Consider the following 27,080-nt stretch of genomic DNA (forward strand, 5'->3'; position numbering starts at 1 on the left):
CTAATCTCCTGCGACGCTGTAAACTGTGACATCGTTTAACAGTCGCCACAGGATCCTTACAAAACATTGTATTTTTCAGAAAGATTAGATTTATTTTGAGGATACTGTATTGAATTGCATAGAAGTGTTAAAGATGATCTTTCTGTGATTACAGGTGAACAATGCTGAATGGATTGTGAAGGGAAAAGAACAAAGCAGGCTGCAGGTTGAGAAGTGGTTTACCTCACTTTCTGAGGTCTACCTAGGAACACGGTTCATTTCATGTTAAGTCGGGTATGTAAGTCGACAGTGTTGAGTGGAGTTTTATACCAAAACTACTGTGTTTCTGTAACCCTGCATTTCTGAAGCTCTTGTGTTATTTCTAATGTAACTTTATCTAGATTCATTGTTCATTGTTGTACTATGCATTCAATACTGAATTATTTAACAGTAAAAGTGTTTTTCTGTAATATGAATTAACATGAATTTTGTACATGTTAAGTTAATGCACATTGTGTTATTTTAAATGTGTTGTTTTAAATGTATTTTGAAAGTTGCATGGATTAATGTAAGAATGTTTTTAAGGAAATTCTGTACTTGTACACGTTTTTGTTGAAAGTGCTTTAAGCATTTGCAGTGATTTAAATAAAGAATTTGATATGTTGCAATAATTGTCTGTGTGGATTAAATAGCCGTATTGTGTAAGTTAAAAGTCAAATAAGTACAATTTACAGAGTTTTTTAAAATTTAAAATTAAATTTAACAAATAATTACAGTATTGTACAGTTAACCTAAGTTTTTACTGTGGTGTTACTGTAAAATGCAATTACAGTAACATTAAGTTACTGTAAAATAAAATACAGTTATGGTACTGTACGGTACTGGTAACAGTGTTGCCAGTAAGTTACTGTAAAAACCCTTTGAAATGTCTAACAGTGTAGTTCTTGACAATCGGGCGGCATGGTGGCTAAGTGGGTGGCACTGTCGCCTCACAGCAAGAAGGTCCTGGGTTCAATCCCCAGGTGGGGTGGTCTGGGTCCTTTCTGTGTAGAGTTTGCATGTTCTCCCCGTGTCTGCGTGGGTTTACTCCGGGCGCTCCGGTTTCCTCCCACAGTCCAAAAACATGCAAGTGAGGTGAATTGGAGACACTAAATCATCCATGACTGTGTTCGATATAACCTTGTGAACTGAAGAACCTTGTGTGAAGATAAACTACCGTTCCTGTCATGAATGTAACCAAAGTGTAAAACATGACGTTAAAATCCTAATAAACAAACAAACAAACCTGACAATCATTGAAGTTTCTTTCCCCCATACACCAAAGGTTCGTGCGCCGCAATGGTTTGTGGCTGAACTGCTGGTCCCAAACTTTGTTAGAGAATTGCACGTTTAAAATGAACATTGTATTGCAAGATTACAAATAGTTCAGACATTTTAACATCTACCCTGCGTAATATTGTGAAAAGATTTAGAAAGTTGGGAGATATTTCAGTCCATATAGGACAGGAACAGAAGAATATTCAATACATGACAGACGTGGCACTGCATAAGAAAGTTATTCTGAATGAGTTCTATTCTGATTAGACTTGGATTAGACTTATTTGATTTGATGTGTAACTTCTGCTTGGTTTGTATAAGATTTTTCCACCTATACTGATTCTTTATGGATTAAACACTCCTGCACAGCTTATTCATTATCAACTCAAGCGTCAGTGGATCTTAAAAAGGTACACAGAATTTACAAACAATAGTCCGATGAACACAAATGAGACACTTGATCAGTAATTCCTTCAGGTTTAGTTTTTGTTCTGTTGAATAAATTTAGCATATGAGAGCGTTTTGCTTTTCAGACTCTTTCACTTCCTCTTTGTGCTCACAGTAGCAGAACAGCAGATCAGTAGATCAACTTCCTAAAAACGCTTTTTCTTCAACACCTGGTAGTTTTCTTTAAAATAAAGTAGAAAATAAGTAAACCTGAACGACTCTATAAACACATCTCAGTATAACTCGTGTAAATTCCTACACTGTTGGCATGTGTACAGTACATACAGTGTATCACAAAAGTGAGTACACCCCTCACATTTCTGCAGATATTTAAGTATATCTTTTCATGGGACAACACTGACAAAATGACACTTTGACACAATGAAAAGTAGTCTGTGTGCAGCTTATATAACAGTGTAAATTTATTCTTCCCTCAAAATAACTCAATATACAGCCATTAATGTCTAAACCACCGGCAACAAAAGTGAGTACACCCCTAAGAGACTACACCCCTAAATGTCCAAATTGAGCACTGCTTGTCATTTTCCCTCCAAAATGTCATGTGACTCGTTAGTGTTACTAGGTCTCAGGTGTGCATAGGGAGCAGGTGTGTTCAATTTAGTAGTACAGCTCTCACACTCTCTCATACTGGTCACTGAAAGTTCCAACATGGCACCTCATGGCAAATAACTCTCTGAGGATCTTAAAAGACGAATTGTTGCGCTACAAGAAGATGGCCAAGGCTACAAGAAGATTGCCAACACCCTGAAACTGAGCTGCAGCACAGTGGCCAAGATCATTCAGCGTTTTAAAAGAGCAGGGTCCACTCAGAACAGACCTCGCGTTGGTCGTCCAAAGAAGCTGAGTGCACGTGCTCAGCGTCACATCCAACTGCTGTCTTTGAAAGATAGGCGCAGGAGTGCTGTCAGCATTGCTGCAGAGATTGAAAAGGTGGGGGGTCAGCCTGTCAGTGCTCAGACCATACACCGCACACTACATCAAATTGGTCTGCATGGCTGTCACCCCAGAAGGAAGCCTCTTCTGAAGTCTCTACACAAGAAAGCCCGCAAACAGTTTGCTGAAGACATGTCAACAAAGGACATGGATTACTGGAACCATGTCCTATGGTCTGATGAGACCAAGATTAATTTGTTTGGTTCAGATGGTCTCAAGCATGTGTGGCGGCAATCAGGTGAGGAGTACAAAGATAAGTGTGTCATGCCTACAGTCAAGCATGGTGGTGGGAATGCCATGGTCTGGGGCTGCATGAGTGCAGCAGGTGTTGGGGAGTTACATTTCATTGAGGGACACATGAACTCCAATATGTACTGTGAAATACTGAAGCAGAGCATGATCCCCTCCCTCCGGAAACTGGGTCGCAGGGCAGTGTTCCAGCATGATAATGACCCCAAACACACCTCTAAGACGACCACTGCTTTATTGAAGAGGCTGAGGGTAAAGGTGATGGACTGGCCAAGCATGTCTCCAGACCTAAACCCAATAGAACATCTTTGGGGCATCCTCAAGCGGAAGGTGGAGGAGCGCAAAGTCTCGAATATCCGCCAGCTCCGTGATGTCGTCATGGAGGAGTGGAAAAGCATTCCAGTGGCAACCTGTGAAGCTCTGGTAAACTCCATGCCCAGGAGAGTTAAGGCAGTTCTGGGAAATAATGGTGGCCACACAAAATATTGACACTTCAGGAACTTTCACTAAGGAATGTACTCACTTTTGTTGCCGGTGGTTTAGACATTAATGGCTGTATATTGAGTTATTTTGAGGGAAGAATAAATTTACACTGTTATATAAGCTGCACACAGACTACTTTTCATTGTGTCAAAGTGTCATTTTGTCAGTGTTGTCCCATGAAAAGATATACTTAAATATCTGCAGAAATGTGAGAGGTGTACTCACTTTTGTGATACACTGTATGTGCCCATGGTGGCTGGCAGAGGGTGGAGGTGCAGAGATAAACTTTTTAGGAAGAATGTTCCACATGCTAAGTTCATATATATTGGACCCAGAACTGGGTTTCTAAATTAAACCAGACGTGGTTATAGTGCGAAAAATAGCCTTTAATTTATGGACATGTAATAAGTCAAACAAAATCACACATTTATAAACACACATTAAAATTAAAGACAAAGAAAATGACGAAGAAAAAGTGACAGAATCCTCAGTTCAGTTCAAGATTTTTTCTGTAAACAAGAAAAAAGGTTAAATTAAATATTTACACTATAGAACCTGATATAAAGTACTAAAGATGAAGGTTTAGCTCTTTACCTTGCTGAGGCTGAGGACAGTGCTGTAAATCAGAGACAAGAGGAAGAGGAAGATGAAGGATGAGGCGGTGGTCCACAGACTGGTGAATTCATCCTCATCCAATATTCCTTCATCTTTAGAACAGTGAAGTAAATCCACACCTTTATCTGGAGGCACAACTGAAAATACACACAGTAGATAAATTGTAGAACCTCTTTCCACATCTACACACACTCATACTTACTCATGTACATGTTTGATTAGGACGTACAGGAATGAAACTGAAGCAGAAACTGTGATTTAAATAATGAAAGTAAAACATTTATTGCAAAATGAAGACTGGAGGGCACCAGCATTAGAATCTTCATGCTTGCACTGCTGCATCAGGATAAATACATTATATTTAAGTGATGGCTAGCATGTGCTTCCTATAAAGTCTACACTAAACCAATGAAATTATTTTTACAGGTAAACCGTGATTTTTTTTATTTTACCATCTACACTTTGGCTTTTATTTTACAATCTCTTTGGCTTCATCTTTGCAGGATATTTTACTTTGGGTTGAAGGAAAGCTTTTAAAAGACCTGATCTAAATAAGATCTTAATTCCATGACTATTTCCATAGTTCATTTAAAGTTATATCATCCACTTCTTATGATTCAGCCTAAACCTAGTGAACAAAATAAAAAGTGCACTAATAAAAACTTTCCTCAGGTGCTACTGAACTAATAACTACAAAAAATGCTTTTCCTGAAAACATGTTAAATGCTTAACAGGCTTTATTTTAAATTATTATTATAATGAATATTCTACGGTATATTGTTTCTAAATAACTTCTGTCAACACAAATATTCTGCCATAAATAATGTAAAGAGGAAACATTTTGGGTTTCAGCCTGTTCCACTGCAGCCTTAAAATATATAAAAGTGGTGAAAATCGTAAAATATTCCAGTTTTCTACAGATTAACTGGTGTAATTAAGTATTTCTCCCCACTAAATCTATCTTCTTCTATTACTGATATTAATAATAATAATAATAATAATAATATCAGAAATGCTGCTGAGCCCTTGCATGGAAGCATTTTTAAGATCTGTGCAGTTTACATGACCTGTGGATGTTGACTACTGATTTACTAAACAGTTGAGATTAACTCAAGAGTTTTGGGTTCTGACAGTATTATACACCTATAAAATTGCTTATTAATAATAAAACACTGTGTTCATGACACTCCTCAATGCTAACATGCTCATTTATTACTGTTTAAAAAGTCGTTCAGTATATGGGGGGGGGGGGGGGGGGGGGAACATTTAACATGAAATGCTTTACACATTAAACAAGACAGTGAAGAAAACACAAAGCAGAACAGAACAAAATCCATCAACAACACAAACGTTACAGCATCACACATGAAAAAGCCACAATGCAAAGATTTTTTTTACATTTTCAGTAGAAACAGCATCAATGAGGAAAATTATACAATAAGATTTTAAAAGAGTTTAAATAAGGAACAAATTTCCTAATTTAAAATTCAAAATAATGTTATATAAAAACAATATTAAATTATTTCTTAGGTTGTTCTACTAAATGTTAATGTTTTGTAATGAGCTAAAAACCATCCTGGAATTAAACACATCACCATTTTTCTGGTGTAGATTTCACATGTTTATAATGATGCTAATTTAGTTTCTGCTGTGCTAACAGTGGTTAGTTTAACATTTTCTGTTCAGCATAAAATATGTCATTAGTGCGAAATTTAAAAGTTTGTGTACGATTAATGTATTTAACTTTATAAAAACAATTTAATTCAGTTGCACTAACTGTAACGTGTTTCTCCACCAGCCTACAAGAATAATAGACAATCGTGTAATTTTAATCAGTCATTAAGTGCTGCTTATTATTTATTTAAAAAATACGTTTTAGCTCAGATGAACTTTAAAGAATGACGAGTGACAGGGAAACAGAATTCACAAAAGACAAAAAGCTAAAACATAAATGGACTTGATGACAAAAGTAATTAAGAGACGCAACAAAAATGCTTTTAACACACAACAGCGTCTCAGACTCTCCAGGTAAACAGAAGCAAACATGTAATCAATCACATACAGGACATTCAGGGCATTTAACTTTACTTTGGGATGTTGAGATCACACTGGTCTTCATGTAACTGTGATGGACATCGCAGTCGAAGCTGAAGTCGCTGTTGTACTCAGCACTGGAAACAATTAAATAACTGAGAACAAATGCAGAACCGTCACTTTTCTGGATAAACGCTGTGCTGTTTGATTTTCTTGATTCTCTTGATTCTTTTGACTGATTTTTATTTACTGTCCACGTCACATAGACATCAGCTGGACCATTACTGCTGACCTCACACACAAGGGTGATGTTTCCATTGGTATTTATATCGGATGTGTAAATGAGAGCAGAAGGAGCCTCTAAATAAAGAAAAATAAGAACACATTTAAATGTGAAGATATTTCATAATAAATTCGCAATTCTGTTTTAAAACTCAGTAGTTTAAGTTCAGACTCTGAGGCACTTACTTTCTTTCTGAAACTGGATTTTGTCCGATTTATCCCCAAAAGAGCAAACCACTTCATCACCCGAAATCCATTCAGTTTTATTAATGGTCAAACTACTGATCCTGGTAAATTGTTGGTCTCTCTGCTGAATCTCTCCATGTTTAACCTTTGAACCTTTTGCGTTCTGGCCTTTAATGGTCCATGACGCGAGTTCATTCATGACCTCCTTCGTGGTAATTACACACTGAATTATTGTTTCGTTTGATATAAACAGATCTTTTGCTGGTGGTGGAATAATTTTCACAGGAACTGCAAAAAAAAAGTTATAATTTAGTGCAGTGGCTTTATGAAAAATACGAGATTTTAAAACGTCATTTCATCGCTAACACAATATATTTGTTAATTTTCACAAACGGTTTCAGCCTACCCAGGGTCTCAGTGGGTCCGTCGCAACCAATAACACTTTGTATAAGACAGGAATCCAACCTGGCCATGGGGCAAGTTTATCTCTGGATATCACTCACACTCACCAATCCACAATCTGCTTGTTACGTTGTTGAAAGGTGAGAGGAAACTGGAATACCCGGACGAAACCAAAAGTCAAAACAGAGGTCCCCAGTATCCACTTTGCTGTGCAATGCTCAATTTAACAAGTGTGCCACTGTGTTGGTAATTTTCAGTACATCAGTATAAAATGTATTTTAGGAATATTTGATCAATGCATCCAGCAATGGTAAAATTCATGGCGCGAATATCAAAGTTCTACAATCAATTAAAAACATTTGGCATGATTTTATGTTCACAACATGTAAAATCCTCATATATGGTAAAATATGATTTTAAATAACATTGGTGCCAAAAAGCCTGTTCGTTTGGGTACAAGATACGTGGCAATATGTGGTAAAGGCTGCAGATGATGTGACATGATGTTTTCTCTCCTACCTAGCCTTTGCAGCATCCCTTCTTTGGGTCCCTTCGCATTTGACACTTCGCACTTGAACTTCTTGTTCTGATTCCAGTCGCAAGCTTTGACCTTCAGGCTGCTCATCAAGGTGAATCCTCCATCCGCTTTCACCGCCGGATACTGAATGAAGTCAGTCAGAGCTTTTCCGCAGGGGTCAGACCACTTAAAACTCGCATCTGGGGAGGTCAAGCCGGGGGACAAACAGCCGATGGTGACAAAGCCTGAATCCTCCCCGCATTGCCACATGGGAAACAAGGACTTTGGTGGAGCTTGCACTTCTGCAAAATGGATGAATAAATGCAGAAATAAATGAATTAATAAATAAGCATTTAAACAGTGCTCCTAAAGAACATAAATATGAATATGAAAACATCAGCAAGAACTGGTGTTTATCTGAAGCTTTTCTCCAAATACACACATGAAACAGACATAAATAATGTTCAATAACAATCAGCAGCAACTTTTGATATATTTCACTCTAAACCTAATTCGTAAGATATTTAGCCAATACTTAATTGTATTCATTGTTGTGAGATTTGAAATTAGACTTCATGATTTTGCCAGCTTTTTAGTTGCATTTGTGACGCTACAAATTGTAATTAATCAAATAATGAAGAATTAAATTGACTTTCTGATAACTTAATGAAATATAGTGATGACCTAAACTGCATGACTGAACTACTTTGAATACCCTGTACAAGTTCAGCTCTCACTGATAATAACACAAAGTACAATTATATGAACAAGGTGAGTGTTTTAACAGTGATAAACATATTTATGATCACCCAACATCTTTATCAGACATTATGGAAGTTTGAACAAATGTGTATAATCGTGAACAGTTGCTGATTTAGCGATGTTTGAGGATTTTAAGAATAATTAAACTGATCTTAAAGAATCAAGCTGATTTTAAGTATGTGTAAGTACTGGAGTATTTACAGACTCTTTTATGTTTTCTTACACTAACATGGTTCATCGCCTCTCTGGTTTATAATCAGAAACTTGTGCGTGTTTTTTTTGTTTGTTTAATCTGACGATTATCATATACGCACCATAGTGTGTATTATACTTACATTATAAAAAACAGACCCTGAACTTGCATAAACTTTACATTAATTTACTTTTGATTAAAATTACATTTGTGAGAAGGGCATTTACTTTTACAGTCACAATTTTTCACAAGTTCTTATGAATTGACTTTTTTAAAATAACAGTTTTATTACAGTAAAGGAATGTCCCAACTTTTTATGCAAAATCATTAATTAGAATGTGCATGTATGTTATTGAAAACGAAATGTTTATAGTAGCAAATTCAGTACCATGAAATACAGACTGTCACTACTACTACTACTATCATTAATACTACTACTAATACTACTATCACTACTATTACCAATAGTAATAATAATAATTACAATAATAATAATAATAAACAACTTTACCACATCACCAAAATTAAGCCAGATAGAAACTTATACATCCAGCTTAGTAGATAATATTACACCTAATAAAAATATTAAAACGTCTGTACTGCTGCAGTAAGTTTAAGAACAGGGAAACTAACACCTAAAGGAAAAGAAAATAGTTCCTTTCTTTCTAGTTCAAGTAGCTTATTATGATCATTTTGTACTTTCCTTAGCATTTGTCTATTTTAAAATTTTTTTACTTATTTAGTTCCTACGTTTTACTAGCTTATTATTTTTTATTGTATTAAAATTAAAAATTATTATTATTAAACATTTTGTTTATTATTTAACAATTTTGAATGCATTTTTTATCGTTAAATATTTTTACCAACACTTTATTTTTACGTGTATTTTTCATCATTCTATTACGGACTGTTTTATTTTACCTATATAAATTGTTGCATTTGTATTTATAATTCTTCTTTGTTATAAAAAATAATAATATTTATTGAGGGTTTACAGCTTTAATCTACAAGGTTTAATATACAAGGTTTCTAAATGTCATTACAATGACTGTTTATCTGAAAGTTCATTTATAGCTAAATGATGCCGAAGTAGTTTCAGAACACTAAAAAGATCATTAAAATAATAGAATCCAGTGGCTTTCAATTATTTAATTAACAAACAATATAGTTTAAGTAAAATAGTGGCTCTATCACATAAAATACTAAAAGCAGAAATCCTAATAATTAGTTTTTGTTAAAACTTTTGCGCGAGTTTTGCGCAAACATTGTTCTAATCTGAGGTCGTGAATATTAAATTTCTTACTGAGGTTCCTTTCCCCCAGTAGTCAAAGTAATAGCAGCTCACTGTAACCCTCACCCTCAGTACTGAGATACTACAGTGTGATTGTTTTTTTCTCTAAATCAGCGGATTTTTCTACATTTCAGTAACACACTGAGATGTTACATGTAATACAGACGTGGTGAAATTAGAAGGTTTGTTTCTTACCTGAAGTTACTGTGACTTTGGTTCCTTTTCCCCAGTAGTCAAAAGCGTAGTCACAGTGACAGAGATCATGGTTTTACCCATACAAAATAACCCCCCAAAGAGCTCCGGGGCCAAAACTTCATTTGTACAAACCAGTGTTAAAGTTACCAACACCAAATCAACCTAAATTAGTGTAAACCTAAATAAACCTAAACTATTATTACTGTCACTGTAAATGAATCGACCTATTCGCTGTACAATAAACCCTCAGTACTGTGATACTACAGTGTGATGGTTTTTTTCTCTCTAAATCAGCGGATTTTTCTACATTTCAGTAACACACTGAGATGTTACATGGAATACAGACGTGGTGAAGTTAGAAGGTTTGTTTCTTACCTGAAGTTACTGTGACTTTGGTTCCTTTTCCCCAGTAGTCAAAGTAGTTATCACAGTGACAGAGATCATGGTTTTACCCATACAAAATAACCCCCCAAAGAGCTCCGGGGCCAAAACTTCATTTGTACAAAACAGTGTTAAAGTTACCAACACCAAATCAACCTAAATTTGTTCCTACCTGAAGTTAGTCACTGAGGTTCCTTTCCCCCAGTAGTCGAAGTATTCATAGCTGTCACTGTAAATGAATCGACCTATTCGCTGTACAATAAACCCTCAGTACTGAGATACTACAGTGTGTTTTTTTCTCTCTAAATCAGTGGATTTTTCTACATTTCAGTAACACACTGAGATGTTACATGTAATACAGACGTGGTGAAGTTAGAAGGTTTGTTTCTTACCTGAAGTTATTGTGACTTTGGTTCCTTTTCCCCAGTAGTCAAAGTACCAATCACACTGCTTTATAGTTCAGAACAACAGTACAAAAACTGCTACTCGACAATATAGATAGAAGATTAAATGAGAGAAACGAATCAAACCAAACTGTAAATAAGGAGAAGTTATTAAATATTTAAACAGTCTGGTTTTAATCTCATGAATATTCTCGTTTCTCTTTAGTTCTTAGTGACGTGTTGGTTCTTAGCTGATGTGTGGTTAGAAGCGCAGTTCCTGGTGACTACGTCATCGCTGACGTAGGACGCCGTTAAAGGACGGTAATTTTGGACGGTAATCTTGGTGTACGTACATTTACAATGTAAAATGTTTAATAATGTAGTTCTTAATGGACTTCTTAATGTATTAATGTAAATATAGTTGCATTTGTCAAATAATTATTTACATATAAAAATATAGTGTATGGGAAAGGATGTGGATGTTGTTTTCCCATTTGTGACTGTGATATTTGGTAGAAACCATCATCTGTACATAATGGATTTATACAGGAATGAGTGAATGAGTGAATGAATGAATGAATGAATGAATATATGAATGAAACGGTTGTAACATAAGTGAGAATTATTATATGTAAAATTAAAAATTGAATAGAGAAGGGAAAAGCTGTGGGATAGATGAATGGATGGATGGATGACAGACAGACAGACAGACAGACACTTTATTGATCCTGAAGAAAAATAAAGTCCCAGTAGCATTGTACATCAAATCAAATACACACTATAAAAAATTTGATTGAATGTAACCTGTATGTAAAATTACAGCCTGCAGCTGAAATAATACCCTTAAAAGTTCATCATTTTTGTGATCACCTCAGTTGTTTGGTAGAGGCTCATCTAATCACTTTTTTTTTTTATTATGGACAATCATAATCACCCACTGCACACAACTTTTGTGAAACAGAGAAGGAACATAATTCTAAATGTAACAGAATTGTGGCACGTGTATAAATCTATGTATGTATGTATGTGGGTGTGCACATGTATGCACAGACAGGCACATACACACCTCTTTGCACGGTACACTTTATAATTTATACTTTACATTTATCTATCTGTCTGTCTGTCTGTCTGTCTGTCTGTCTGTCTGTCTGTCTGTCTATCTATCTATCTGTCTGTCTGTCTGTCTGTCTATCTATCTATCTATCTATCTATCTATCTATCTATCTATCTATCTATCTACCTACCTACCTACCTACCTACCTGTCTGTCTGTCTGTCTGTCTGTCTGTCTGTCTGTCTATCTATCTATCTATCTATCTATCTATCTATCTATCTATCTATGAAAATACTATGTGCACTAGTAAAAACATATTAATTGTTTGTTGTTGGTATAATCCACGGGAACTAAGATTTAAAACTAAGATAATATTTTTTAAACATTATTTTCTTGGTATCAAGGATTAATAAATCAATTGTTCATCAATTAGATATTTCACTGCCATTATGATAAAGATAAAAGAAAGAAATAAAGATTATTTTCATAGGATTCGAACCCCCCACTCCCGCAAACGCGTTATACTGCCTTCATTAGTTTATCCTCTTGAGCCACAATGGACTGACGCAGAGATGGGAATTTAAATGTACTAAAATAGCTAGTTCTTCTGGTTTTTAAAAATGTCACCAGCTATCCCCTCAAAACCCATAGTGTCTACTGCCAAATTCAAATCAGTGAAGATGTATCTGCCAAAACAGAAACAATTTCAGCTGGTGCTAAAAAGCCAATCAGACCTTTTCCCAGTCTGGTCCAATGCACAAAAGAGCCGAGCTGATAAGACATGGTTTGTCATGGGTTCAGTCGAAACCAGACCTCATGCTTTATCATCACAAAGTCTCGTGGGGGGTTTTGCAATTCTGCATTAGTCCCAATGTCAGCAAAACCATGCTTAACAGTAGGTACATTGTTGTTGGGTTTAAATCTTACAACTTTTCTTCTTTAAACATACCTCTGATCATCTTGCCCAACTGGCCTCCTGTAGGAGAGTATTGTGGGTACATAAATGTGATCAGCAACAACATTTATTTGAGCTTTAATGAGACATATTTAAAACATAAAATTTTCTTGCACAGCAACCTCTACGGCTATAATGAGCTGTGAAACTTGCTTGACCATGGACAGTGACCTCAATGTTCCAGTTTATAAATGTTGAGGTGTTTTTCTTGTTTTCTATTTTTTATGCTTTTGTCTTACTTGTCTTCTAGCATAGAGTAAACGTTTTTAATTATAATTAATAATAATAATTAATTAACAAATGCTCTTTAGTCACAGAACATCTGCAGAGAACAAAAAATCCTTTAATTACAGCAACTTTTCTTATGTGTATGTAAACTTTTGACTGTAGTTACTGATTCTTCGATGGTGCTGTTTAAGACTCGAAAGTTGCTGCTGTTCATTCAGGAAACACCTGTAAGAGTCTAAAATTTCTGTTCAGCCTTTCAGTGTCACAAATGACCTAAAGTTAACTTGAATTAACTTACAAAAACAACACGATGCTTCAGCTTCAATAACTAACAGTAAACAACAGTATTAAACATTATAAAAAAAATTTAAAAGCAGCTATTCTGCTGTAATAAATAGTAAATGAATAGTAAATCATCATGCTACGTTGATAAATATAGCTACATCGGCTCTGGAGTACTTCTGAAAAGAATTGTCACCTAACACAGATGACCGCTGCATCAAAAGAAATGTGAATGCAACCTAAAGGTCTATAACAAACAAAAAACATAAATCAATTCTATAAAAAAAGTCTCAGAGTTCTTTGTTTTAAAAATCGTCGCTGATCAACCAACAGACAGAAAAAACATCCGCTGTGATCAGATCAATCTGTATTTATCAGCTAAAGGAGCGAAATCCAACATCTAGTTTAAAATTTAGTTTAACAAGTTATTTTTATCAAGGTATTTTATCAGTTTTATTATCAATTAATTTGGTAAATCTTTAATAATAGTCTCAGTTTTGAAGGACTTACATGAATCTTTGGCTACAAAGTGAAACAGCGTAATAACTCTCTAACAGTCCTCAGAGTTTCTTACCTGAAATCACAAATTAATAGAAAATTTAACTCATATCTGCTGTTTGATTTATATGTATCTAAAGCAAGAATTACAAAAATAAATAGACAGATTATCACAGTTTAGAGTTTAGACATTAGTGGAGCCTCTTGCTGTTCGGGACTGATGAAGGTTTTTGTTAAGGGTGGTATCACTGTGTTCCATCCACAGTGATACAGTCATAAGCAAATACCCTCTGCTTCACTACAGAGAGGTTTAACTTTCAATTTAATTAATACAACTTTACACACACAGTTTTTACTAAATTGTTGATTGCTTATTTAATATGTAAAAGTGAGTTATTAAATATTTTGTTATCTATTCATTATTCTTTTAAACCTGCTCTATTTGATTAAAAACATAAGTGGTTAGAAGCTTTTAGGGTTTATTTTACATCACAGAAAGCCCAAATATTTTTAAATATACAAAAAAAGTTAGGACATTTGGTAATATCCAAACTATTTTACAGCTATTTATTTAAAATCAGCACAAAGAAAATATATTGAACGTTTTACTTAATTATTAAAGTTTGATTGCAAGAATGAAGGGATTTCACCATCTACAGTTTACAACATAATTAAAAGATTCAGTAAAAACTTGAGAGCCAAAACTGACTTCATTTTCTCTCACTGCATTAAAATATTTTCTTCTGTAATGAGTAAAACCACATGAGTGAGGGATTCTGAAAAGTGCAGATCACCCTGCACATGTTATAGTATCCTAAAGACACACACCTCTCGATTTAGAAACAGTTTTTTCCAAGTGCCATTGTTGCTTTAAATAAATAATGCCCTCCTAACCTCCACCTACCTCAATATAGTAAACTGAAGTGCAATAACTTTACAAGTCGTGCAATAATACTGTTATTTGGACATGTGCAATACTGCTACATTTATATTTTGCATATACTTTTTTCTTTTTATGTTTTAGACTACTTTATTATTTAAGGACTTCATTGTTGTGTATTTTTACCGTTTATGTGACAGCGCGTTTCATGTTTCTTTTTCTCTCTTTTTTTCAAGGAGTTGCAGAGAAAACTTTGTTGTATTTTTAACACAATGACAATAAAGACATTCATTCATTCATTCATTCATTCAGTATTTGGACCTGGACTAGTATTACGCCCCTGAGAGAGGGGATGATAGAAAATAATAAAGGAAAAAGACACAGGACACTTTCAGTACCACTCACAGCTGCATCACTTTATATATAATACACATGGTGATTCAATGCTAACCTCCGTGGTTGTTCGGGAAACGCACCCCAGAGCCGTAGATAGAGAGTTGCGACACTCCTTGATCTCGCCGCTACGCGGTCACGTGGTTCATGTAACCCTCCAATAGTTCCAAACAAACCAGGTGTTACGGAGAATTCAGTTCCCCCTGTTTCCCCTTTAACGCGCATGTGCAAAAATCATGACGTTTTTTTCAGTCGCTTCGTTGAGCGTCGGTTTATTTGGAATATGTGTTTATAGCGGTATGTTCTTTTCACATTTCATGTTGTATGTTAGGTAGTTTGTGATTAAATACATACTTTAAAGTATTGAATGAACTACTGTCAGAGGTTTTATTGCTCCACCGCAAGTCAGAGGTTTTCACACTGCTGTCTTCATCCTTGCTGTCAATCAACTATAATGAACGTGTCAGATTTTTTTGTAAATAAATCCTAATACAGGACATGCTCTTATTCACACACTAGTTTGTTTCTTCTCGTTTTGTCACACAAGATAAAGTTTTGGTGCAGATACAAATAAACTATATGGTACAGGACAATAAGTAGTCTGTTATTATTTAAGGTTACTCATCTCAGCTGCACTACCATTTACTTTCAACAATAGTTTCATTCATGGTGATCTCTCGTTCATTTAAACTTCACAAACTGCATCCATGTGATTTAAAAATTAACAAACAGTATGTAGAACAAGTTTAACCTATAGATCAGTCCATTATACTAACAACACAGGGGGAACACATTTACCTGGAGACCTGGGGAATATGGTTCCCCACATGTATATTACTGTGTGTGTAATTATAAAACACTACAGTGATGCTGATGATGTATTTAACTGTTGTTATTATGTAGAACAAGTTTAACCTATAGATCAGTCCATTATACTAAAACACAGGGGGGGGGGGGGGGACACATTTACCTGGAGACCTGGGGAATATGGTTCCCCACATGTATATCACTGTGTGTGTATTTATAAAACACTACAGTGTTGCTGGTGATGTATTTAACTGTTGTCATTATGTAGAACAAGTTTAACCTATAGATCAGTCCATTATACTAAAAACACAGGGGGGGGGGGGACACATTTACCTGGGGAATATGGTTCCCCACATGTATATTACTGTGTGTGTAATTATAAAACACTACAGTGATGCTGGTGATGTATTTAACTGTTGTTATTATCTAGAACAAGTTTAACCTATAGATCAGTCCATTATACTAAAAACACAGGGGGGGGGACACACATTTACCTGGAGTCTTGGGGAATATGGTTCCCCACATGTATATTACTGTGTGATGATTCTTTTTTTTTTTTTTAATGCAAACTACAGGCACACACACATTTTAAAAACAAAATATCTGTATTAGAAATTAGTGTTAAACTAAATTATGCATATATTACAATTATGCAAATATATAATAAAGAAATCCACCTCAGTGCAAATTAAAACTTAAATACATATTTATAGCTTAATAAATATATATATTTTTTAAAAGAAAATAAAATAAAATCTGGGATGTGCCCTGGGATTGACTAGCATCACATCCATAGTGCACTCCTGCCGTACGTCCAGTTTCCCCAGGAACAGTTCTGGATCCTCCATGGCCATGACCAGGATAAAGCAGTTACTAAACAGAAATGAATGATTAATTTACTATCTACTTTTTAAATAAACTAAAAGAGCAACATAAAATAAAATACAGCAACAAGCAAACTTTTTAGAAATAACGTCCCAGTTAACCTTGGTCTAATCTTCAGTACATACAATACACTTCCTCTACTGGTGGGTTGCCAACACATGACTGGTGGTACCATCTGTCACATCCATCACAGCCAATCTCAATGATCATACAGTCCTTCAATTGATCAATAAAAAGTCACACAATAGTTTTATGGTTACATTAGACTTCTCAATTACAAGTGTAGCTATAATAGATAGATCACTTTATTAATCCCAGAGGGAAAGTCAAGGACATATATAATAGCATGGTGCAATGAAAAAGCCAATAAAATTAAGGCATTATTTTTATTTCTTTTGTACCACCAGTCATGTGTTGGCAACCCACCAGTAGAGGAAGTGTATTGTATGTACTGAAGATTAGACCAAGGTTAACTGGGACGTTATTTCTAAAAAGTTTGCTTGTTGCTGTATTTTATTTTATGTTGCTCTTTTAGTTTATTTAAAAAGTAGATAGTAAATTAATCATTCGATTCTGTTTAGTAACTGTTTTATCCTGGTCATGGCCATGGAGGATCCAGAACTGTTCCTGGGGAAACTGGACGTACGGCAGGAGTGCACTATGGATGTGATGCTAGTCAATCCCAGGGCACATCCCAGATTTTATTTTATTTTGTTTTAAAAAATATATATATTTATTAAGCTATAAATATGTATTTAAGTTTTAATTTGCATTGAGGTGGATTTCTTTATTATATATTTGCATAATTGTAATATATGCATAAATTAGTTTAACACTAATTTCTAATACAGATATTTCGTTTTTAAAATGTGTGTGTGCCTGTAGTTTGCATAAAAAAAAAAAAAGAATCACCACACAGTAATATACATGTGGGGAACCATATTCCCCAAGACTCCAGGTAAATGTGTCCCCCCCCCCCCCTGTGTTGTTAGTATAATGGACTGATCTATAGGTTAAACTTGTTCTACATACTGTTTGTTAATTTTTAAATCACATGGATGCAGTTTGTGAAGTTTAAATGAACGAGAGATCACCATGAATGAAACTATTGTTGAAAGTAAATGGTAGTGCAGCTGAGATGAGTAACCTTAAATAATAACAGACTACTTATTGTCCTGTACCATATAGTTTATTTGTATCTGCACCAAAACTTTATCTTGTGTGACAAAACGAGAAGAAACAAACTAGTGTGTGAATAAGAGCATGTCCTGTATTAGGATTTATTTACAAAAAAATCTGACACGTTCATTATAGTTGATTGACAGCAAGGATGAAGACAGCAGTGTGAAAACCTCTGACTTGCGGTGGAGCAATAAAACCTCTGACAGTAGTTCATTCAATACTTTAAAGTATGTATTTAATCACAAACTACCTAACATACAACATGAAATGTGAAAAGAACATACCGCTATAAACACATATTCCAAATAAACCGACGCTCAACGAAGCGACTGAAAAAAACGTCATGATTTTTGCACATGCGCGTTAAAGGGGAAACAGGGGGAACTGAATTCTCTGTAACACCGGCGCTGTCGTGTTCTCATATGGGACTGGCAGCAGTGAGTGAAATATTAAACAGTATATAATAAACATTTGTACAATTTCTGGGTATTTTCACCTGCCTTTACATTTACTGCATCTGCTTTAATGTCAGTTTGGTATATGAAGTGGAAGATTGATGTTTATAATGACTTGTTAATAGATCGTTCTTGTTAACACACAGTACATTATATTAGCATACATTACATAATGTGATATCATTAAGTAGTAGAGACGATATACAGTACAGAGATTAAAGTTTTTTTATGTTTTGTTTTTTTGCATAAACTTATCTCCCTTCACTTTCCTGAGGATTCATAATAATGCAGGCAGGATAAATCCATACTAACAACTTACTTTGTAGCCTCTGCCTAGTCTTTGGAAATACTCTGTCCCGCACTCAAGTCCAGGTCCACATGGCGCCCAAGCATAGCTCCCAATCCTAGGGCCAAATCAGTAGCCTCCCCTTCACTGAGGGCAGTAAAGATGCTCATTTTAGTCTTGGCTTTTTTTGGTCTTTGCTCTCTAAGCTCCTCAGGGAGATCTTCTTTCCGAACCTTTGGACAAAAGCAAAATGATTAAAAAATTGCTATACAGAACAAGAACTTACAGTCCCTTAATTCTGTGCCTTTACCATTAGGTTAGCCAGCTAGCTTAACTAGCTAGCATAGCAAAAGCTATGAGAGTTTAGCCAAGCCAAGGCTACAATATCTAAAATATTATTCTGTGTAAGCAAAACCAGTACTACTACATGTTAAAAGCATGTATAACAAGGAACTTCTAAAAAGAAATATCTTACCTTCTGCAGGGGATTCAGTGCGTGGCACGGAGCTTCTCTGGTTGAGGTTAAAAATAAAAAAAATAGAAAGGCCCGGCAAATGTGGTGATGTCATAGCAGCTAGTTTGAAAGGCCCACCAGGCAAATGTGGTGATGTCATAGCAGCTAGTTTGAAAGGCCCACCAGGCAAATGTGGTGATGTCATAGCAGCTAGTTTGTGATAGGTTGAACAATTTCAATTTAAGCACCTCCCCTGTTGACCCAGGGCCACATCTCACTCTGCAATATCAGGACCTGCAAAGACACACACCTCTCGATTTAGAAACAGTATTTTTTCCAAGTGCCATTGTTGCTTTAAATAAATAATGCCCTCCTAACCTCCACCTACCTCAATATTGTAAACTGAAGTGCAATAACTTTACAAGTCGTGCAATAATACTGTTATTTGTACATGTGCAATACTGCTACATTTATATTTTGCATATACTTTTTTCTTTTTACGTTTTAGACTTTAATATTTGAGGACTTAATTGTGTTTTTTTTTTTTTTTTTACCATTTTAGTGTTTGTGACAGCGTGTTTCATGTTTCTTTTTCTCTCTTTTTTTCAAGGAGTTGGAGAGAAAACTTTGTATTTTTAACACAATGACAATAAAGACATTCATTCATTCAGTATTTGTACCTGGACTCGCTGATTAATTAAGAGAAGTTTAGCTTCTGTTTGGTTTGAATAATATTTGCACCTATACTGAATCTTTGTGGATGCACCAGCTTATCCATTTTAAAAGATATAAAACAAACATTCTGTAAAAAACCGAACAGTATCAACACGAGCATCTTAAAAAGGTACAAAGGTACAAAATGAACCAAATGAAATGAGACACTTGATCAGTAATTCCCTCAGGTTTTGGTTTTGTTCTGTTGATTAAATTTAGCACATGAGAGCTTTTTGCTTTTCAGGCTCTTTCACTTCCTCTTTGTGCTCACAGTAGCAGAACAGCAGATCAGTAGATCAACTTCCTGAAAACGCTTTTTCTTCAACACCTGGTAGTTCTATTTAAAATAAAGTACAAAATCTGTCACAAAGTACATTTATCTTTTGGTACGACTCTAAATACATAGATTTCTGAATAAATTCTTTAGATTGTTGGCATATATCACAATATGTGACCATGGTGGAGGTGGAGGGTGGAGGTGCAGATTGATGAAAAGTGCAGGTCTCTTAAAATTGCTTTTAAAATAATTTCCTGTGTATTCTCTAATCAAGGGTTATTCATTAAACCTGGGATCAACTTTTTATAGCTGAACTTAGAACTATATTATTATAGATATTTCTGTCTGTCTGTCTGTCTGTCTGTCTGTCTGTCTAAAAACCAGAATCCTCTATCAACAGTGTCAATCGTATCCTGATTCCTTAGCTTTTGTTTTTGATCTTCAGTTTTTATGCTGTTTATATTTTTGCTCACAGCAGCAGAAGAGCAGAGCAGCAGATCAACTTCCTTAAAAAATAATTTCAACACCTAATTGTATTCTAAAAGTAACAAGTCACAAAAGTAAGTGTATGTATCCACAAAGTTGAATCAGTTCATCTGGACACAAGTTTGTTGTAGAGATACGTTTCATCACTCAATCCGAATGACTTCTTCAGTCTGAGCTGGTGCTGAATACCCCAACCTTATATTTACATTTACATTTTCTGCATTTATTAGATACTCTTATCCAGAGACCTTATATGCAGTTGATTTGCATAACAACCGATCACCGCCCATTGCATAACAATAGAACCGGTGATCAGGTCCATATGCAATTCACAATGACCATTAATTACAATGGCCATGTGTGCCTTTCACACATGATTGGGGTAAAGCTCCAATTACGGCATTGTATGATGGTGAGAGATGTACTCTCAGGCCCCCTCCCCGGTTCAGAGATGGTCGTTCCCTCTTCATGTAAATGGCCTCTTTGACTCTACATTCAAACCAGTGTTCCTCCTTATCAAGGATCTGCACATCTTGATCAATAAATGAGTCGCCGCTGGCTTGCAGGTGGGTGTAAACCACAGTCCTGGCCAGAAGAGGTTGATCTTCTATGTTGGGCCATCTGTTTCACCAGTGGCTGTTTAGTTTCCCCGATGTACAGTTCTCGGCAATCCTCCTGGCACCTAACAGCATACACTACGTTACTATGTTTGTATTGAGGGACCCGGTCCTTAGGGTGAACTAATTTCTGGCGTAGCGTGTTCTGGGGTTTGAAAGCAACTGAAACACGGTGTTTGGAGAATATCCGTCTTAATTGTTCCGATACTCCCGCCACATACGGAATCACCACTGGTTTGCACTTAGACCGCAGTTGTCCTTCTCCTCCCTTCGATCCACTGGAGCCGTGTTTGGGCATTTTTCCTGCTTTTACAAATGCCCTGTTGGGATAACCACATTCACCCAGGGCCTTCTTGACATGAGATTTCTCTCTATCCTTGGCCGTAGTGTCTGTGGGGATACTGTTCGCCCGGTGGTGCAGCGTCCTGATGACTCCTAGTTTGTGCTCCAATGGATGATGGGAGTCAAACCTTAAGTACTGGTCCGTGTGTGTTGGTTTGCGGTACACATTTACTTTCAACCGTCCCCCATCTTTACTAGCAATTTCACAGTCTAAGAAGGCTAAACTGTTGTTGCTTGCATCCTCCCTTGTGAACTTGATGTGTTTTTCCACCGAGTTGATGTGCTCCGTGAAATTCCTCGGATTTTATTTTAACCAGGTGTTGTCCACATATCTGAACCAATGACTCGGTGGTGTCCCTGAGTAGGACTGTAGTGCCTTCTTTTCCACTTCCTCCATGTACAGGTTTGCAACAATAGGTGAGACAGGGGACCCCATAGCACATCCATGTTTCTGTTTGTAGAACTGTCCTATGTACGAGAAGTAGGTGGACTGAAGACACAGTTCTAGGAGTGTGCACACCTGATCCATGGTAAGGGTGGTCCTCGTGCTCAGGGTGGGGTCGCCTTGTAGTTTCCTACGGACCACCTCCACTGCCTCAGCAACCGGAATGCACGTGAAGAGGGATGTAACATCATACGAGACCATTGTTTCCTCCGTCTCCATGATGATGCCCTTCACCTTGTCCACAAAATCCATGGTGTTCTGAATGTGGTGTTCCGTGCTACCTACCAACGGGTTGAGAATCGATGCTAGAAATTTAGAAATGTTATAAGTCACAGAGTTAATCATACAAACAATGGGTCGTAAAGGTACATCCTGTTTGTGTATCTTAGGTAACCCATACAGACTAGGTGTAGCCTCCCCCGGATATAATTTGTAGTTCGAAGCCCTGTCAATAGCATTGTTCTGTTCTAAAACTTTCAGACAATCTATCACCTTTTTCTTGTAGCTACTACCTGGATCTCGTTTCAGCAGCTCATAAGTGTCACTAAGTAACAACATCACTTTCTCATGATAGTCTATCTGGTTTAATAGAACAGTACATCTACCTTTGTCAGCAGGAAGTATGATGATGTTGTTGTCCTTACTGAGTGTAGTAAGTGCATACCTCTCGTCTCTGCTGATGTTGGATGGCGGTGGCTTTGCATTACTCAGGCAAGCTGACACTTTCATCCGCAACTGTTCCGCTTCCAGGTCGGAGATGTTGTTGTTGCGGATTGCTGATTCTGTGGCTGTGATCAGTTCCACTAGTGGGACTTGCTTTGGTGTAACAGCGAAATTCAACCCCTTAGCCAAGATGTCTTTCTCCGCTTGTGTGAGTTGTCTGTCCGACAAGTTCTTCACCCACTTGTCCACATCACCAGCGTGTGTTTGCCCTTCATTCCTCTTTCGGCCATCCATGGTCTGTTGGTGTTTCTGTCCTGCAGCAAGCAAGTCAAACTTTTTTCGCTGCCTGGTTTTTGACTTTTCATGTTGTCCTAGGCGAGCCTTCTGCATGAAGTTAATCACCTGTTGGAGAGTGGGCTCATCTAGACGTGATGTAAGTCTTTGTACAATCTGCTCCTCTCTAGTTTTTAAGACATCGATTGTAAGTTAGTTTGTCTCACCCGTTCATTCAATAGCTGGTTCTGTGCCTTCTGAATGATCTTGCTAGCTCGGTGACCTTTGACAGAAGATCTGAGTTGCAGGCTCTTAGGTGTGATCCTGCTCTGTCTGCATCTGATGTTAAATCGCAGGTGGTTCCTGTAGTCAGCCATCTTACGTGCCGTTTTCTCGTACTCTCGTACGAGTTTGAGGCAATCCTTGCCGAAGTGAGTCAGAATCTGTTGATGCATGCTCAATAATCCAGGTACACAAATCCACAAAGTTGAATCAGTTCATCTGGATACAAGTTGTATACCTCTAACTTTGTGCAACAGTTTGGCGAAGGTCATTGCGAAGGAAAAAAGAGAAAGGAGAGTTTGTTACAAAATTCTGATTCTTATAATATTTGATAACATGAGCATTTAATCCAAAAATGTTGAAAGGCTTAATCTAAAATAAAAAAGAACAGTTTGGGGAATACCCTTTTCTGTACCAGTATGACTGGACTGGACAGATTCATAAAGATGTGGTTTGATGGGTTTGATGTGGAGCCTTGACCTCAAACACAGGAATTTTGGGATTATTTCAGTTTTTGATTAGATACCAGACCGTCTCATCCAGCATCAATGCCTGACCTCACTAATGTTCTTGACTGAATCGACTAAAATTTCAACATACAAACTACAAACTTATTTAAGGAAGGATGTCCCACACTCACTCATTCTATGTTCATACTATACTGGACCCAGAACTGAGTTTCAGAATGAAACCAGACGTGGTTATAGTGCGAAAAATAGCCTTTAATTTATGAACAAGTAATAAGTAAGTAAAACATACATCATACATTTATAAACATACATTAAGATTACAGACAAAGGAAATTATAAAGAAAAAGTTACAATCTTCATTTCAGTTCAAGATTTTATCTGGAAAAAAGGGAAAAAAGGTGAAATTAAATATTTACACTATAGAACCTGATATAAAGTTAATAAAGATGAAGGTGAAGCTCTTTACCTTGCTGAGGCTGAGGACAGTGCTGTAAATCACAGACAAGAGGAAGAGGAAGATGAAGGATGAGGCGGTGGTCCACAGACTGGTGAATTCATCCTCATCCAATATTCCTTCATCTTTAGAACAGTGAAGTAAATCCACACCTTTATCTGGAGGCACAACTGAAAATACACACAGTAGATAAATTGTAGAAACTCTTTCCACATCTACACACACTCAAACTTACTCATGTACATGTTTGATAGGGATGTACAAAAGAGAAATTGGTGCAGAAACTGTGATTTAAATAGTAAAAGTTAAACAACATCAGCATTAGGATCTTCACTGCTGCTTATGTACATAAAGTGATGGCTAGCATGTGCTTCCTGTAAGGTCTAATCTACACTAACCCAGTTATATTATATTCACACAGATAAACAATAACCTTTGTATTTTTGTATTTTCTTTGTAATTTTAGCACTGTCATCTTACAGCAAGAAGGTCCTGGGTTTGATTCCTAGGAGGAGCAACCTGGGTCCTTTCTGTGTGGAGTTGGCATGTTCTCCCCATGTGCATGGGTTTCCTCCGGGACTTCCGGGACTCCGGGTTTCCTCCCACAGTCCAAAGACATGCAGTCAGAAGATACTAAATTCCCCCTATGTGTGTGTGTGTGTGTGTGTGTGTGCCCTGTGATGGCGTTTCCTGCTTTTCACACCGCGACACTGATCATATAAAGCAGTGGTGAAAGAGACACTGAATGAATGAATGAATAATAATAATAATAATTGTAATAAATAGATTAATAATGTTACTGAAGATCTTGTAATTCATGCATGTTAGATTATCAGGTGGGAATTTGGAGATGATGCTGAAAACACTGGGTGAAAGGTGAGAACCCCCCCTGGACTGAGAGCTACATCACATGGTGTCACACAGTTAAGCACACCAGGACTAATGTAGACTAGTCAGTTCACCTACTGGTATGTTTTGGCAGTGAAGTACCTAAAGTAAACAGTCATCAAGACTGAAACACTTGCTGTGCCATTGCATCATGGAAGTATTTTTTAAGATCTGGTCAGTTTACATAACTTATGGATTAACTATTGATTCATTCAGTTCACTAACAGGTACATAAATCCCCAATTTAAATCAAAATAAATCAACCAAATAAGTTTTGGGTTCTGACAGTATAATACACCTATATAACTGCTTATTAATAATAAAACACCGTGTTCATGGCACTCTTTAATGCTAATGCTTATTTATTACTATTTAAAAATGTAGAAAAAACATTTAACATGAAATGCTTTACACATCAAACAAAACACAACAGCGCAAAAAACAGTGAAGAAAACATAAAGCAGAACAGAACAAAATCCATCAGCAACACAAACGTTACAGCATCACACATGAAAAAGCCACAATGCAAAGATTTATTTTTATTTTCATTAAAAACAGCATAAATGTTTTTATGAGGAAAGTTATAAGATTTTAACGTCCTCTGAAACTCGGGATTTTGGACCAGTTAAAATGAGAAACATGTCGGCCTTTATTTAATTAGTTTTAAGGAAAGGAATTTGTAAGCACCTGGAAACCATCCTGAAATAATTTTAATTAATGCTAATTTAGTGCATAATACAAACGTTTGTGTACGGTTAATGTATTTGAGTAACATAAAAAATAAAAATGTTATAGACGTTTTTGCAGTGTTTTAAAATTCGTTGCACTTTAAAGTAATTGTAATGAGTTTCTCCACCAGCCTACAAATAAAAAATAAACTAATTATAAACGTGTAATTACAATCAGAATCATTAAGTGCAGCTAATTATTTATAAAGCTTTTTAGCTCAGTAGGACTTTAAAAAATGACGAGGGACAGGGCAACATAATTCACAAAAGACAAAAAGCTAAAAAAAAATAAATGGCAACTTCAGGCAAAAGTAATTAAGAATTTAAAGCCACGCAACAAAAATGCTTTTAAGACAAAACAGCGTCTCAGACTCTCCAGGTAAACAAGACAAACATGTAATTAACTGGATGCAGGATGTTCAATGCATTCAAATTTACTTTTGGATGTTGATGTCACTTTGAGTGGATCACTGGTCTTCATGTAACTGTGATAGACATTGCAATCAAAGATGTTGGAACTGCTGCTGTACTCAGCTCTGGAAACAGTGAAATAACTGAGAAATAATGAAGAACCGTCACTTTTCTTGAGGAATGCTGTGTTGTCTGACTTTTTTGGTAGGGTATTTACTGTCCACTGGACAAAAGCATCAGCTGGACCATCACTGCTGACCTCACACACAAGGGTGATGTTTCCATTAGTATTTAAATTGGTTGTGTAAATGAGAGCAGAAGGAGCCTCTAAATAAAGAAAAATCAGAACACATTTAAAGATGAAGATATTTTAATAAAAATATACAATTCTGTTTTAAAACTCAGTAGTTTAAGTTCAGACTCTGAGGCACTTACTTCTCTCCCGGAACTGGATTTTGTCAGATTTGTCCCCAAAGGAGCAAACCACTTCATCACCCGAAATCCATTCATTTTTACTAATGGTTAGATTACTGATCCTGGTAAATTGTTGGTCTCTCTGCTGAATCTCTCCATGTTTAACCTTTGAACCTTCTGCTTTCTTGCCTTTAATGGTCCATGACGCAGGTTCATTCATGACCCCCCTCGTGTAGCTGGTAATTACACACTGAATTATTGCTCTTTGTGACACGAACAGATCTTTTGCTGCTGGTGGATTCATTTTCACAGTAACAGGAACTGCAAGAGAAACAAGTTATACATTTTTAAACAATATTAAAGAATTTTAAAGCCACAACAAAAATGTGTTAAACACAAAAGCAGCGTCTCAGACTCTCCAGGTAAACAGAAGTAAACATGTAATCATCTACTTGTAGGACATTCAGAGCATTTATATTTACTTTTGGTTGTTAAGGTCACTTTGGGGGGATCTCTGGTCTTCATGTAACTGTGATAGACCTCGCAGATGAAGCTGGAACTGCTGATGTACACATCGCTGGAAACAGT

At 36.3% G+C, this 27,080-nt stretch overlaps 1 protein-coding gene, 1 long non-coding RNA gene and 1 gene segment (V, D, J or C); all 3 read right to left on the reverse strand.

Annotated features, from left to right (window-relative positions):
- The window catches only part of ighd (immunoglobulin heavy constant delta), an 87,909-nt gene that overhangs the window by 45,066 nt on the left and 15,763 nt on the right, over positions 1–27,080 (reverse strand). The gene's annotated exons all lie outside the window — the stretch shown is intronic.
- On the reverse strand, positions 3,820–10,763 carry LOC134335851 (Ig mu chain C region membrane-bound form-like). The segment is given in 6 exon segments: positions 3,820–3,938; positions 4,024–4,181; positions 6,133–6,438; positions 6,547–6,834; positions 7,468–7,767; positions 10,680–10,763. Coding segments are annotated over 5 exon segments (1,032 nt in total).
- LOC134335856 (uncharacterized) lies at positions 16,562–19,095 on the reverse strand. The gene is made up of 3 exons (XR_010015659.1): positions 19,050–19,095; positions 18,608–18,807; positions 16,562–16,639 (listed from the first exon to the last, which is right to left on the reverse strand). It is a non-coding gene; the product is annotated as an uncharacterized LOC134335856 (long non-coding RNA).

Source organism: Trichomycterus rosablanca, chromosome 22, assembly GCF_030014385.1.
Source record: "Trichomycterus rosablanca isolate fTriRos1 chromosome 22, fTriRos1.hap1, whole genome shotgun sequence".
Lineage (NCBI taxonomy): Eukaryota > Metazoa > Chordata > Actinopteri > Siluriformes > Trichomycteridae > Trichomycterus > Trichomycterus rosablanca.